The sequence below is a fragment of the Arabidopsis lyrata genome (genome assembly GCF_000004255.2).
Source record: "Arabidopsis lyrata subsp. lyrata unplaced genomic scaffold ARALYscaffold_1, whole genome shotgun sequence".
Classification (NCBI taxonomy): Eukaryota; Viridiplantae; Streptophyta; class Magnoliopsida; order Brassicales; family Brassicaceae; genus Arabidopsis; species Arabidopsis lyrata.
Window position 1 is genome coordinate 27815640 of NW_003302555.1, and position 13818 is coordinate 27829457.

A 13818-nucleotide genomic window follows, 5' to 3' on the forward strand; every position below is an offset into this window, starting at 1 on the left:
TTACCCCTCCTTTTATTAGTCATTAACTAATCTTATTATAAAAAATTTAGAAAGTGATTAATTATTACATAAAGAAATCTTCAAACGGTCTAATGGGTCTAATTATGTTTACTTTTTCAAATGTTTTTTAATCACCATTGACTAATGTAGTAATGTTCCTTCAATAATCAACACCATGCTTACAAAAAAAATTATTTTCCCTGAATTTAAAATCGGTTAATTGAGTATTATATGGGATTTCATTTGCAAAATAACAAAAGAATTTAGTGACTTTTAGTGTGTTTTTTTTTTCCTTCAAAGTTGCATGGACAACAAAAAATACATGCTTTACAAAAATATCAAAGAGACTAAATAAATATAATTTCCTCTCAAATAATAATATATCAAGGCCAAAAAATAATAAAGAATCATAAAGTCTTAGCTTTGATTGAATCTTTTTAAATATCTACACACCAAATCTCTAAGAAATAATATTCACGTGCAAAAATCAGGCTCAGGACAGTTTTGATTAGAGCCACACATGAGAAAATAAAAGTGAAAGCGCGTAATAATGTGTTTGTTTACACCTAAACCTACCCCAAAATGCTGGACTTAACTATATTACCAAGAATCCTCTGTTTTTAACTTATTGTCTCATTGGTTTTCATCTCCGGTTCGATCTCTTGCGTTGTACGTTGGCCTTCAGTGATGCTAGACGAGACTGATGGGTTCTGACCATTGTCGCTAGTCAAACCGCTACATTCGCTGCTACCAAATGTCTGGCTTTCAAGAGCCATTTTCTTGAATTTCTTCAAGTCTTCTTTGTATTGTGTTGAGCTATAATCCGAGCTCCCGTCTAAGCTGTAGATAGTGCTGTGTCCTGGGGCAGCTCCTTCTGTTAGGTCATCTATAGATATGTTTCCTTCAAATGCTCGAACTATCTGCAATTGTCCAAAGAGCAATGACACCAAGTTTAACTCACAAACAAAGTATCGGTTTTTATCCTAGTGTGTGTGAGGTCGAATGTTGCTACATAGTACCTGGCTCATTTTTGGGCGGCGTTTGGCTGAATGACGGACACTAGCAGCAGCGCAAGCAACCATTCTCGTCATTTCGTTGATATCAAAATCATTCTCTAACCGCGGGTCAACAAGACCATCAAAGTTGCCACCGTTTAGAACTTGTATCATCAGAGGTTTCGCCTAGAGCATTGTGGAAATAATTAGTAGCTTATTAAAGTTGAGGATTTGGTGGTAAAGGAAACAAAGTAACCAACCCAATCAACGAGGCTATCATCATCAGCAAAAGGCTGTGATTTATCAACAGGACGGCGTCCGGTTATCAATTCAAGAAGCACCACTCCAAATGAGAAGACATCTGATTTATCAGTGAGTTTCCCGGAAGATGCATATTCAGGAGCCAAGTAACTTCATCCAGAAAAAATCACAAGAAAGAAATCAAAAGACTGTTAGTTGTTTATGGTTGAATGGTTGCATATAGAAAGAGCGCTTCATACCCGAATGTTCCCATAATCCGAGTGGAAACATGAGTATCAGTGTCCAAAGAAGACCTGGCGAGTCCAAAATCTGCTAGCTGATGAACCAAGTTCAACATTATTAGTAGTGCAGTTGAAACAAAATCTTTATAAGAGTTTTTACAAGATCAAGAATACCTTCGCCTCATAGCTATCGTCAATTAGAATATTTGCAGCCTTGACATCGCGGTGTATTGTCTTAGGATTACCTGAAACAAAACAAAACAAAACCCCTTTAACAAGTGACACCAACAAACAACAAACTTCATAAAACAAATGTTGTACACAACTCAAAGACAAGAAGAACATTACTCACAATCTTCATGTAAGTATGCCAATCCTTTAGCTGCACCCAAAGCAATCTTCATCCTCTTGGACCACTCCATTACCGGTCTCCCTTTCTCTACAAACATCACCATAAGTTTAAACGAAAAAGCGAGAATTCACGCGAACCATTAATCTCAAACTCACCGTGCAAATGAAACTCGAGAGTTTTATTAGGCACAAACTCATAAACAAGTAGCCTTTGAGCTCCAGTGATACAATAACCAAGAAGAGAAACAAGATGCCTATGATGAACTCTACTGATAGTCTGTATCTCAGCTTGAAACTCTCGTTCACCTTGTCCACTTCCAGCTTTAAGCTGCTTAATAGCAACCAAAGTTCCATCAACAAGAACTCCTCTATGAACATAACCAAACCCACCTTGTCCAATAAGGTTAGTGTTGGAGAAGTTACTAGTTGCTTTAGACAAATCTTCATATGTAAACAAGTTGTGTCCAATCTCTGATGAACCCCATTGCTGAAGATTATTACTACTTTCTATAAAAAAAAAAAAAAACAGAGGAATTGATAATTTCATAAAAAAGATTGAATCTTTGGAAATAAATAAACCCTAAATAAAAATGAAGTACCTTTGGGAGCTAGTATAGCTTCAAGATCTTTCTTCTTCTTCATCTTCAACTTCCTCTGCTTTCTTTTATAGAAACAGACAAAGATACAAACTCCGATTAGGACAAACGTAGCTCCGAGAACTACTCCAGTAATAAGTCCAGTTAATGCTACATTTCGCGAGCCTCCATCAATGTTTGTTGTCGTCTCCGGGAACGGAGACAGCCAAGAAGGTCCGTTGATGGATGGCTGAGACGGAGCTGGCGACGTTGCCGTGTTTTGTGTGGTGGAAAGAAACTCCGGCGCCGGTGGAGATGAGAATGAAGGGAACGGAGACGATGACATTAGATCGGAAAATGATGATGATTTGGTTTTTCTCATGGCGGAAGTGAAGACGAAGATGAAGACGAAGAAGAATGAAGAAAAGGACAGACATGTGGTAGGTCCCGTCCCACTTGAGAGATTTATGTGTCTTTTGGCAACTGTCTCTTTAATTCTCTCGTCACTCTGTTTCTCAGTTACCAATACCAACCATCAACTAAACTTCAAAATTCTTACATCTTATGTGTCTTTTTTTTTTTTTTTCCAAAATTTAATATTAAAGTCTAAATTTAAAATAATAACATTTACTAATGATTTTTACAAGTTTTTAAGAAAAATTTACCATATAAGTCTTAAACTTTTTAAAAAAATTTGGTCAAAAGTCTTAAAGTTTTTTAAAATTCTATGATCTTGGATAATTCAACACCAAATGTCAAATTAGGACTTATTTTATACGGACTAAACTAATCTATATTTATAAGTTTGACTAATTTTAGGGATAAACTAATCCAACCAAAAAAAAATTAATGTAGTGAAATTTCAATCCGACTTTCCAATCCGCAGTAAAATTGTTTTAGATAAACTCATGAAAACAACTTTTACATCTAATTTTTATAATTAAAACTTTTTTTTCAACAATATACAATATGTAATTCTACGGAATTTTAAAATCTAAAATTTGTTTTATGGTATATAAAAACTATTTCTCCAAATTAAATTAATTTTATAAGTTAACATTATAATGTGTCTATCTTAAATTTATCTAACAAATTTTTTACTTACTACTGTATAAAAGCAAACACTACTACATAAGTATGTTCACATTGTATGTATTTAGTTTTTCTTTAAAGGTAAAAAAATCAAAGGGACCAAAAAAGGATATGAACACACATACTACTAGTTACTGTAATAATCTTTGATTTAGGGATTGTATCTAACCCATCAAATTTAGAAGAATTGTATTCTTTGAACAACTAATTCCACATAGTTTTCCAACTATTGTATCTTGGTATATTTTTCTCCTTCTATTTATAGTTTGTTCAATAAATTGTACACGGTAAAGCCAGCCAGATACCCGATTTATTACGTTTGGTGATGTTTATCATTAATTTACATCAAAATCAATTTAAGTGGTAGGGTACGGACGACAAGTGTGTAGTCATCAATGGAAGCAATTATCAAGAACCATATGTTTGATAGAAGAACGATAATAACGAAAAAGAATTACTTTTTGACAAGAAAAGAAAGAGAAAAAAAAAAATTGTTAAAGAGTAGAAAGTGCATGTAAATTACAAAAGAGCACACAAGGCTAACCATTTTGTGATAACCAAGAGTCAACAAAGAAATGCATTTAATTTTTTCTTGGGTTTCACATACTGGTTGTTTTTGTTGGCTCGTTATGGGTTAAATACGCTTTACTCCTAACAATTAAGTTATGTAGAGTAATATTTGTTATGTTCAAGACGAGGAAGAAAATACGATTATATGGGATTTTACAGACGTTCCCAACTGATCTCATCATTGTGATCCTCTCGAAATTGAATGCAAAATCCTTAAGACGATGTCGATGCTTATCAAAAAAATATCAAGCATTGAGGTTCCATTGTCACTTTTCCATATTTCATTGATTTGGTCTTGAAGATAACTCCAGCCCGTTTGCATCTCTTGTTCACCTTCCTACTTCTTCTTTCCACTTCAACCTCTAAATTTAGACTATAACCGCCGATTTTCTAGTCCATGGAAAATTGATAAAATCAACGCATTCGTCAAGGTCGCAGTCCAATTTATCGTCGAGGACACCGAAACATAGAAAACGTAGATATAAGAGAAACCCATCTCTTGCATGAGCTCATCTAGGTATGACCAAAAGCTAACCGTAACCGTATTTCGGACCGTAACTGGACCGTTTCTCAACCGTAATCGAACCGTAATCGTATAAAACCGTAACCGTTAACCGTAAAAATAGATTAGTTAAGGTTAAAAAATATACTAACCGTAACAGTTAATTAACCGTAAACGTAGCAAAACCGTTAGTCAACCGTACGGTTAATCGCACGGTTAACCACATAGTTAACCGTGCAGTTAAAACCTAAAATACATAATTATTTCACCAAAGCAGTGCCTTAAATGGTTCAATGTGCCCACTACTAAATTTAAACCACTCCACTAGTCCACTACTCATTTTCCACAAATCAAATCATAAATAATTTACAAGTTATTATTTCTACTCTCGTAATCGTTTCTTAATTCTCATAGCATCCTTTATATAGTTTTGTTTGGAATACGTATGTCAATAAAATAATAACTCAATTATTATAATTATTACCATTGATTTAGTTATTCGTTGGTTTACTTAACATAATAAAATAGCTATTTAACTATAAATATTAAAGTACATAATTACATATATTATATATTGTAAAATAAATATTATTTGATTATCATTATTAAATTTTTATTCTAAAGGTTAAAAATACCTAAACTTTTGTCTTTGATATTAACCGTATCGTAATAATTAAATAACTGTAACCGTACTTAACCGTAACCGTTGCAACTGTAACCGTATTTAACCGTAACCGTTTTAACCGTATATATAACGGTTAAGGTTACGGTTAGAAAAATTTTATAACCGTAACCCGGGGTTAATAAACCGTAACCGTGGTCATCCTTAAGCTCATCTCCTTGGGCCTTAGCTCTTAAGCTTATCTTCTCAGCTCAAAAGCCCATATTTTCAGTTCACAAGTCCATCTTCTTCGTTCATAAGCCCATTTACGAGGCCATCTTCTCAGCTCACTTATCGAAACTAGAGGCTCGAGTTTATTATACAAACGTCAAATATATGTTCATCTTCGACCCTAATCTCAAAATTTCTGCTGTAAGTCCTATTATCGGATTATACATATACAAACACAAAAGTTCCTAAAACCAAAATTGCAAGTTACTCAGCTTAATTATGAATGTTAGTGAGCCTAAGAATACGGATTTAAGAGAACAGACTCTGAAATTTCATTTCAACAATTGAAAATTGAAAAGGAACTACTCAATTGTTCAATTTCCAGGACATGATCAAACCCCTAATGAGTTTGTCAGTCTTTATCGCTCGGATGGACACACAATTGATAAAGAACCATAATGATTAGCAGTAACACGAAATACATAAATAGAGAAAAAAGACTTGCAAATTGAAATATCATCCAAGTCCAAAACTTTATAAAAGTAAAGAGCACACAAAGAGGAAGTCATAATCAGGTACTTAAAAATAATAATCTTGTGAACAAACAAACTCAGAGCCAAGCCAAAATCTAAGTTTTTACTCTCTCTCCCTTGATGCTCAAAAACCAGTTTAAGCTGATGAAGCTGCTGCCTTGTTCCTTGGCTTGGCTTCGGTACCTAAGCAAGAAAAAAATGTACAACAACTCGATCATAAAGACCCATTCCTTTACACTGGTGAATGAAAGAAAACTAAGTGGAAATGGTGAAATAAAGTACCTTCTCTGAAACCAGTCTTGAACCTGCGAGGAACATTGCGGAGATACCTCATCCTTCCAGTTCCAGTAGTCTTTCTACGGATTGCCTTCACACTCCAGTTGTCTAACAACATCAATACACTCTCAATTAGAATAGAAGACAGTGGAATTTCTACACACTCACAAATGCCAAATAACAAAATCCGAATAGAAGACAGTGGAATTTATAGCTAGATTTCGAAGAAAAAGAGAAGTTCTTCACAAAGTTATGTAAATTCTTACTAAAGTATCATAGTATTTTCAATTATACTCAAAGATTTATCTAAATAAGCTATTTGTTCTTCATCGATAATTAGAATTCATATGCCTAACGAAGCTCTAGACGGAAAAAAATAAACCTTCAAGTATAATTGAAGAATCAATGAGACGCAATAACGAATGATTCAATCCTTAACCAAACCCTAATCTCAGAAAAACCCTAATTCTTTTTGAGAATCAATGGATCTGCAATACTATATAACGAATTGAAATGAAGAAAAATGAGAGAAAAGAAGAGAAGAGAATCGTACAAGTCCTCTTGCGAGCTGCGGGATAAGCACAAGCAGAGCAACGACTCTTCTGGATGTGGAAACTGCGACGGCCACATCTGACACAGAGAGTGTGACTCTTGTTTCTTCTCTTTCCGAAACTTCCCGTTCCCTTACCCTGAGAATCTCAAAAACAAATCGATAAACCAAATCAGTGAAATGAAATCAATGAAGCATAGAGATGGGATAGAGAGAGAGAGAATTGTGGATCACCATTGAAGCGAATGCGAGTTTTTTTTTCCAGATAAAAACCTTAAGGTTTCCGGCTTCAGGAGAAGGAAGTGACGACGGTAGGTCAACAAAAGTTTATATAAAGCTAGGGTTTTCTTCTTTTTATTAGGGTTCTGAATTGTTTATTGGATCATTAAGACAGGCCCATGGGCCTTTAGATTTAATAAGCCTTTTGTGTTGGACTCTTTTCGAAAACCACAAACCGATTTGTTTGGCTTCAATCATAATAACTCTAAAAGTAAATTTGTGATTTTGAGTCTCAAATTTCAAGACTTGAAATACTTGGGGAACAATTTGTTCCATAAATGTGGTTTTGTCCTCCAAGTAAGTATCATAAAAGCTTCTTTTATTTTGGTCTTCGGTTATACGGGTTTTTTATTTTCCTTTTTTTTTCATCTTGTTTTCCTTTAAAACATTCTTGAGCTCAGAGGAAGGTCACTAGAGATCGTCAAGAGAAGGTTTTGATTTTGGACACGATAGAGTCATAAACCTTTTTCTCAAGTCAAGGAAACCATTAATCCATCGTTCCTCGTTCATGGTACATTTTTCTCTCTTTGCCTCTATTACTTTTACAAAAACAATTTGTATTAAAATACACCATGAACCAAGAACAATGGTTCACGTAAAAGACCCTCGTTCGTAGCATATTCAAGTCGATGTTATACTTTCACATGCATAGGAGATTAAGACGGAATACTATATACAAGAATAGTCTATATATGCATGTCATGGACTTGATCACTTTTTTCTTAAGATTTTGATGAGTTTGTTTTTGATGGATTAGTTTTAATTTCTTTGTGTCGTTTAGGTGATTATTGTTTCATTACTAAATTCAGTGGTGAATCTAGTGGCTGCGGTGGTGGCACATCCTGTGGCCTCCGTCTCTATCTTACTCTTATACAGTGGTCTTCTTCCCCGGAATCTTCAAGTAGAAAGGCTAACCGGCCGTGAATTTATAATCGATGGCAATGATTATCTTGTCCAATTTATCGTATCTTTTCTGAAATGTTTATGTTAGTTTTCTATTTTTATAATGTTAAAGACACTCTTATCATATTACATTTTTTGGCAAAAAAAAATGGGGAAAAAAACATTTAATTTAACAAGAGAAAAAAATCACTAGGCCTGGAAATATCCGAACCCGACCCAAAAAATGTAATCCGAACCCGAACCCGAAGTTTTAAAATATCCGAACGGGTTCTAAACTTCACAACCCAAAAATCCGAACCCGAATCCCACCCAAACCCGAATCCGAACAAATACCAGAACATACCCGAAATATAAGTACATAGTTATAATATATTAGTAATATTTATACTTGTAATAACTTAAGTGCCTAAATTATTCAGATGTTAAGATTTTTTCGGGTGTTTTAGCTACTTTTGGCTAGATTCAGGTAAAAAATACTTGGGGTTTATAGATTTTTTGAGTATTTTTTAATACTTTGCATAGAATCTAATACAAAAATTTTAATATTTGGATACTTCGGGTAAACCCAAATCCGATCCCGAAATACCCGATCCGAACCCCATCCAAACCCGAAGTTTTAAAATACCCAAACGGATCTTATTTTTCTAAACCCGAAAAACCCGACCCGAATATCCAAACGTCCAGGCCTAAAAATCACTATGGAAAATAATTAAAATTATAAATAAACTCTAGATTTTATATCAAAACAATCTACTTTAAAAAAAGAAATTGAAAAAATAGTCCAAATATAAACCATAAACCCCAAATTTTAAATCGTAAAACCTAAAAAAATAATTAACCCTAAGAGTTAAGCTAAAAAATACACCATATTTTCCAAGGTATTCATTAAAAGCTAAAATAGATTTATAAATTGTGAATTTATTATAATCATGAGAATCGGATGAATTATCTCACACACAAAAAAAAAAAGAACATTAGGTTTCAGGTTGTGATAGTAACATTATGATAATATAGGGTGAGAAATTGGAAAATCAAATAATTTAGGGGCCAAAATTATTTTCAAAAAAATAGTAAGATTTTTCATTTTCCGAACTACCCACTGACTTGTCCGAAGTCCGTCTACTGTCTCCTCCAATAAATTCGCCATTAAAACCTTTTTTTCTCTCTCTGTCGGGACTCTGCAATTCACCAGTTACACACACATAAAAAAAAAAAAAAACCTTCTGAGCAACAAAAGCTTCAATTCTCCAGCATAAAGTCTGCGTCTTTCTTTCAGATGTTATGACTTAACGGTAATTTCCATTTTCCCGATTCTCCTTCTTCTCGTTTGCATATAAGGGTTTCTGATTTGTCTAATTGAGACTAAATTCGTTAAATTTTTCAGGGTTTTATGTAGCTGTAGCTATGGAGCTGAAGTGTGTTTTTTGTCAGAAACGATCTCTGTTCTTGATTTCTTGTCTGACTTTGCTTTGTCTCGCGTCCTTGGATACTGTAAGTGTAAAAGATTCAAGAATTAGGGTTCTTGAACTTGGTTGAATCTTCTTAACAAATTTTGAAGTGATAATATATGTTCTTTACTTGATCTATAAAGTTTTAAAATATGTTTTTTTTCAGATATCAAGTGAATCAACTCAAAATGCAACTAATTTCAAGAAAAGCTCTCACAGAGGTACAAAGTTGTCAACTTTATTTACAATTCTGATTTCTTGGTCAGTTGAATTGTTCCTTCATTGTCTTTGGAACATGTATGAGATTAATTTAGTGTTTATTGATTCTCTATGTACAGTTTCTTGCCCTTCTGATTGGATCATTGGATTGAACCAAACGAAATGCTATGGTTACTTTAGAAACTCCACTACATGGGAGAAGTCAGAAATGTTCTGTAGAACTTATGGTGGTCACTTGGCATCGGTTGCATCGAGCAAAGAACTCAGCTTTGTTCAGAAACTTTGCATTGGAAATGTTAGTGGTTGTTGGATTGGAGGAAGAAGTCTGAATTCTTCTACCTCCGGTTTCCGTTGGAGCTGGTCCGATCCTAAGACTCCTCAATGGAACCAATCCTTGTTTCCTAAAGTGCCATTACGCACCCGCTGTGGCAATGGCAATGGCAGTTCATCTTGTCGTGCTAATATCTGTATAGCCGTGACAAACGGTTCAGCACCAATCTTTGGTGAAAGATGTAATGCGTCTCATGCTTTCGTTTGCGCTGTTGATTCTGGTAATGGCCTCTCTATTACTACCTCTCTCTTTCTTCTTTTTGGTCTCCAGAGAGATCTTAATCTGTCTAATTTCTCTTCTTTGCAGATATCAAATGTCGCAATTGTCACAAATATCTAATTATCCTCGCCGTTGTCAGCGGTTTGATTCTCTTCACCACATTTGCCATCATATTATGGCTCCTTGTCTACAAACGAAGCAAAAAACGCCGAAAATCACGAAAAGTATCAAATCCAGCTTCTTCATCATCAGTAGTTCCTCCGTCATGGAAGATCTTCACTAGTGAAGAACTGAGATCAATGACGAAGAACTTCAGTGAAGCAAACCGTCTGGCCGGGGATGCGAAAACTGGTGGAACCTATAGTGGTGGTTTATCAGACGGGACTAAAGTGGCGGTTAAGCGACTAAAAAGGTCTAGTTTTCAGAGGAAGAAAGAATTCTACTCCGAGATTAGACGAGCGGCTAAACTTCATCACCCGAATGTAGTGGCCATCAAAGGTTGTTGCTATGATCACGGAGAACGTTTCATTGTATATGAGTTCATAGCTAGTGGACCGCTCGATAGATGGCTACACCATGTGCCTAGAGGTGGTAGGAGCTTGGACTGGAACATGAGATTGAACATCGCCACAACTCTTGCCCAAGGAATCGCGTAAGTCCAATCTTTTACTAATATCTACTGTTACTTGATTTTATTTTGCAATCTAACTTATTTGAAACGTGGAAAAAACAGGTTTCTACACGACAAGGTCAAGCCACAAGTGGTGCACCGCGACATCCGAGCAAGCAACGTGCTACTTGATGAGGAGTTTGGAGCTCATTTAATGGGCGTTGGTCTCTCAAAATTCGTCCCTTGGGAAGTAATGCAAGAGAGAACCGTAATGGCGGGTGGAACCTACGGTTACCTAGCACCCGAATACGTATACAGAAACGAGCTCACCACGAAGAGCGATGTCTACAGTTTCGGAGTCCTTTTGCTTGAGATTGTGAGCGGTCGTAGACCAACTCAAGCGGTAAATTCTTCAGTTGGATGGCAGAGCATATTCGAATGGGCCACACCATTGGTTCAAGCAAACCGTTGGTTAGAGATTCTTGATCCGGTTATAACGTGCGGTTTACCGGAAGCAAGTGTGGTTCAGAAAGTTGTGGACTTGGTTTATTCTTGTACTCAAAATGTGCCATCAATGCGTCCAAGGATGTCACATGTTGTTCATCAGCTTCAGCAATTGGTCCAACCATTAGAGATTAAGTAGTTAAATTACTTAACATAAGTCTCAATAAAACACTTTTTGTTTGACTGTATAATCGAATCTTAGGAGACATTTCATTGTCAAATTACTTTTTATGGAAAAAGTTAAGAAATGTTATAGCCAAAAACGATGTCGTATTAGAGAAAGTTCTTTGGAAGTTTATAGGATTGCATCTAAAGTCCTTGTTAACTAAGTAGTTCTCTATTATTTTAAGCTTGTCCTCTAAGTTTCACATTTTTAATATTTAGTAACTAATAAAAAACTAAGCTTCAGAGAATATATAAAGACCATATCCAAAGCATTTCAAGGAAAGTCTTCAATCTTTTGTATCTACATATTTCTCTTAAGAGGAAACTTCTTGGTTTGTTACTTTGCTTCATAGATTTTGCTATATTCTGATTCTGAGTATTACTTCAACTCCATTCACTAAACCATCCATTAGATTCTTCTGTATCTTCATATAAAGCTTTGCTCTGTTTGTTTACCATCATCTTGCCTCTAGAAATCGAAAACAAGATGTTTCTTTGGTGCTTCAAACCCAAGTTCTACAAGAAAAGGTTAGTCTTTTGTCACTCTGTTTAAAGAAGTTTTAACTTTTAGGTTTTGAATATGTTTCTGAGCATTTTAGTTAATCCTTGTTTTTGGTGAATTGCAGTAAATCTACAACAAGCTACATGAAGATTAGGCTTGATATAGTGAGGAAAAAAAGGATTGCAATGGTTAAAAATTATAAAACAGATATTGTGAATTTCCTCAATAATGGCCAAGATATTGAAGCTTATAAAAGAGTAATTAACACTTCTTTTTTTCTTTCATTATGATTCTAAGCTTTCTCTGTATTATTAAGTATTTTGTTCCTAATCTGTCAATTATTTGTTACTACAGACAGAACTATTACTCGAAGAGCTTAGAATAATATCGTGCTACGATCTCATCGAGCGATTCTGCGATTGTATCTCTGAAAATCTCTCACTAATGCTGAAGAAAAGGTTTTTTTACTTTTACTATTAATCTCAAGATTTCACACCAAAAGGTCTCATAATTTATTAACTTATGTTTTTGATTTTGTTTCCTTCACTTTTAGGGAATGTCCTGAAGAATGCAGAGAAGCTGTTTCCTCTTTGATATATGCAACGGCATGGGTTCCTGATGTTCCTGAACTTAAAGATCTTAGAGCCGTGTTTACGCGTAGATTTGGGACTTTCATTGCTTCATCTGTAAATCATGAGGTTGGTTTATTATTGAACTACATTGTCTAATCTTTTTGCCACATTTCTTGCACTGAGATTATCTGTCTTTTTGAATCTTGCAGCTCGTTGAGAAAACTGAATTGCGAAGACTTCCTTCACGGGAACTCAAGATTCAAACAGTGAAAGATGTTGCGAATGAGTTTTCGATCAATTGGGATCCTACACCTCTGAAAATAATGCTGCTCAGGGAGAGTTCAGCTCTGCAGGTAAAATATGTACTCTGGATTTGATTAGAGAAAAAACATCAATCTCTCAGCTTTTGTTGTTCTAATGTCTGAAAATGGTTTAGATTAAGGACAAGGTCGAGACAAGAGCAGATTATCTGAACAAAGATACAGAGAAAAGTATGATAGATGACCAAAGCGAGGATGAATCGGTTCTTTCAGAGAGTTGGAGAAGAGATTCATTGTCCAAAGGCAGTTTGAGTTCTAGTTCAAGCTCGAGCTCGAGTTCTCTAAGAAGAGAATCTGTAAGGAAGAAGAAGAGGAAGAAGATTTTACCTTACGGAATAATCACTCCTCCAGGAGCTGGAAACGATGAGAAAGCACAAGAGGAGAAAGAAGAGAATAGCAAGAGTATTGATCAAGAAAACTCGAGGTTACTTGGAATACAAGGCGGTAGGAGTCTCACAAGCACAAGCAATAACGAAGTTTCCACAACACGAGGGAACGAGAGAACGTCGTCGTTTCAGAGACCTAAGCTCCTTGATTATGATGATGTGGTGGCTCGACTTGCAGCTCTGCACCGGAGATAAGAGAAAACTAATTAGGGTTTCTCTTCGTAGTTAAGCTTATATTGCTAATTAATTTTACTAATTAGATTTTCGTTGAATATGTTATTATCTTTTTTTCTTTCTAGGGGTCAAGTTATTATCCTTATGACTTTGTAAATTAGTCCAGTAGTTGAATCTTTGCACAGAAAAAAAGGGAAAGTTCAATGGAAGAACTGACCCCTAAAAAATCTTTTGTTCGATTTTAATCTTATGATTATACTAATTGTTATATTTTATAATCTTTTGTTCCAAGCCGACATATTTTTTCAAAACAATTGTTTTATAGCGAACTATAGTCTACTTCCAAAAAATAAAAGTTGGTTAAGAAATTATTGTGCTATATACGTCTTTTTACTATCATTTATTTTGTCGGCTAACTTTTTTGTATT

The 13818-nt window shown here is 35.0% G+C and overlaps 4 protein-coding genes across 4 annotated transcripts; 2 read left to right on the forward strand and 2 right to left on the reverse strand.

The window, feature by feature from the left end:
- Positions 1 to 397: 397 nt before the first annotated feature.
- LOC9330432 (proline-rich receptor-like protein kinase PERK15) lies at positions 398 to 2918 on the reverse strand. Its single transcript, XM_021012342.1, has 8 exons — positions 2428 to 2918; positions 1985 to 2335; positions 1830 to 1916; positions 1652 to 1722; positions 1496 to 1572; positions 1256 to 1406; positions 1020 to 1181; positions 398 to 920 (listed from the first exon to the last, which is right to left on the reverse strand). Exons 1-8 carry the CDS (start codon positions 2783 to 2785, stop codon positions 621 to 623), a joined length of 1557 nt encoding a protein of 518 aa, XP_020868001.1. The 5' UTR covers positions 2786 to 2918; the 3' UTR covers positions 398 to 620.
- A 2964-nt stretch (positions 2919 to 5882) lies between these two features.
- LOC9330433 (60S ribosomal protein L37-3) lies at positions 5883 to 7101 on the reverse strand. The gene is made up of 4 exons (XM_002894326.2): positions 6993 to 7101; positions 6762 to 6897; positions 6215 to 6316; positions 5883 to 6115 (listed from the first exon to the last, which is right to left on the reverse strand). Exons 1-4 carry the CDS (start codon positions 6993 to 6995, stop codon positions 6069 to 6071), a joined length of 288 nt encoding a protein of 95 aa, XP_002894372.1. The 5' UTR covers positions 6996 to 7101; the 3' UTR covers positions 5883 to 6068.
- A 1938-nt stretch (positions 7102 to 9039) lies between these two features.
- On the forward strand, positions 9040 to 11585 carry LOC9330434 (C-type lectin receptor-like tyrosine-protein kinase At1g52310). Its single transcript, XM_021013508.1, has 6 exons — positions 9040 to 9232; positions 9325 to 9431; positions 9555 to 9609; positions 9727 to 10158; positions 10245 to 10809; positions 10891 to 11585. The coding sequence occupies exons 2-6, from the start codon at positions 9345 to 9347 to the stop codon at positions 11408 to 11410; spliced, it is 1659 nt and encodes a 552-aa protein (XP_020869167.1). The 5' UTR covers positions 9040 to 9232; positions 9325 to 9344; the 3' UTR covers positions 11411 to 11585.
- Positions 11586 to 11619: 34 nt separating this feature from the next.
- LOC9327748 (IST1-like protein) lies at positions 11620 to 13665 on the forward strand. The gene is made up of 6 exons (XM_002891640.2): positions 11620 to 11964; positions 12063 to 12195; positions 12293 to 12396; positions 12492 to 12636; positions 12720 to 12863; positions 12947 to 13665. The coding sequence occupies exons 1-6, from the start codon at positions 11924 to 11926 to the stop codon at positions 13409 to 13411; spliced, it is 1032 nt and encodes a 343-aa protein (XP_002891686.1). The 5' UTR covers positions 11620 to 11923; the 3' UTR covers positions 13412 to 13665.
- Positions 13666 to 13818: the final 153 nt, after the last annotated feature.

Coding starts and splice junctions, on each gene's coding strand:
- LOC9330432 (XM_021012342.1), bottom strand. CDS start 2,785: ATGAGAAAAACCAAATCATCATCATTTTCCGATCTAATGTCATCGTCT. Junction 1,573..1,651: donor ACGATAGCTATGAGGCGAAG/GTATTCTTGATC, acceptor TTGGTTCATCAG/CTAGCAGATTTTGGACTCGC. Junction 1,407..1,495: donor CGGATTATGGGAACATTCGG/GTATGAAGCGCT, acceptor TTCTGGATGAAG/TTACTTGGCTCCTGAATATG.
- LOC9330433 (XM_002894326.2), bottom strand. Junction 6,317..6,761: donor CGCAGCTCGCAAGAGGACTT/GTACGATTCTCT, acceptor TGATGTTGTTAG/ACAACTGGAGTGTGAAGGCA. Junction 6,116..6,214: donor CAAGACTGGTTTCAGAGAAG/GTACTTTATTTC, acceptor TTTCTTGCTTAG/GTACCGAAGCCAAGCCAAGG.
- LOC9330434 (XM_021013508.1), top strand. CDS start 9,345: ATGGAGCTGAAGTGTGTTTTTTGTCAGAAACGATCTCTGTTCTTGATT. Junction 9,432..9,554: donor GTCTCGCGTCCTTGGATACT/GTAAGTGTAAAA, acceptor GTTTTTTTTCAG/ATATCAAGTGAATCAACTCA. Junction 10,810..10,890: donor ACTCTTGCCCAAGGAATCGC/GTAAGTCCAATC, acceptor TGGAAAAAACAG/GTTTCTACACGACAAGGTCA.
- LOC9327748 (XM_002891640.2), top strand. CDS start 11,924: ATGTTTCTTTGGTGCTTCAAACCCAAGTTCTACAAGAAAAG. Junction 12,397..12,491: donor TCACTAATGCTGAAGAAAAG/GTTTTTTTACTT, acceptor CTTCACTTTTAG/GGAATGTCCTGAAGAATGCA. Junction 12,637..12,719: donor CTTCATCTGTAAATCATGAG/GTTGGTTTATTA, acceptor TGAATCTTGCAG/CTCGTTGAGAAAACTGAATT.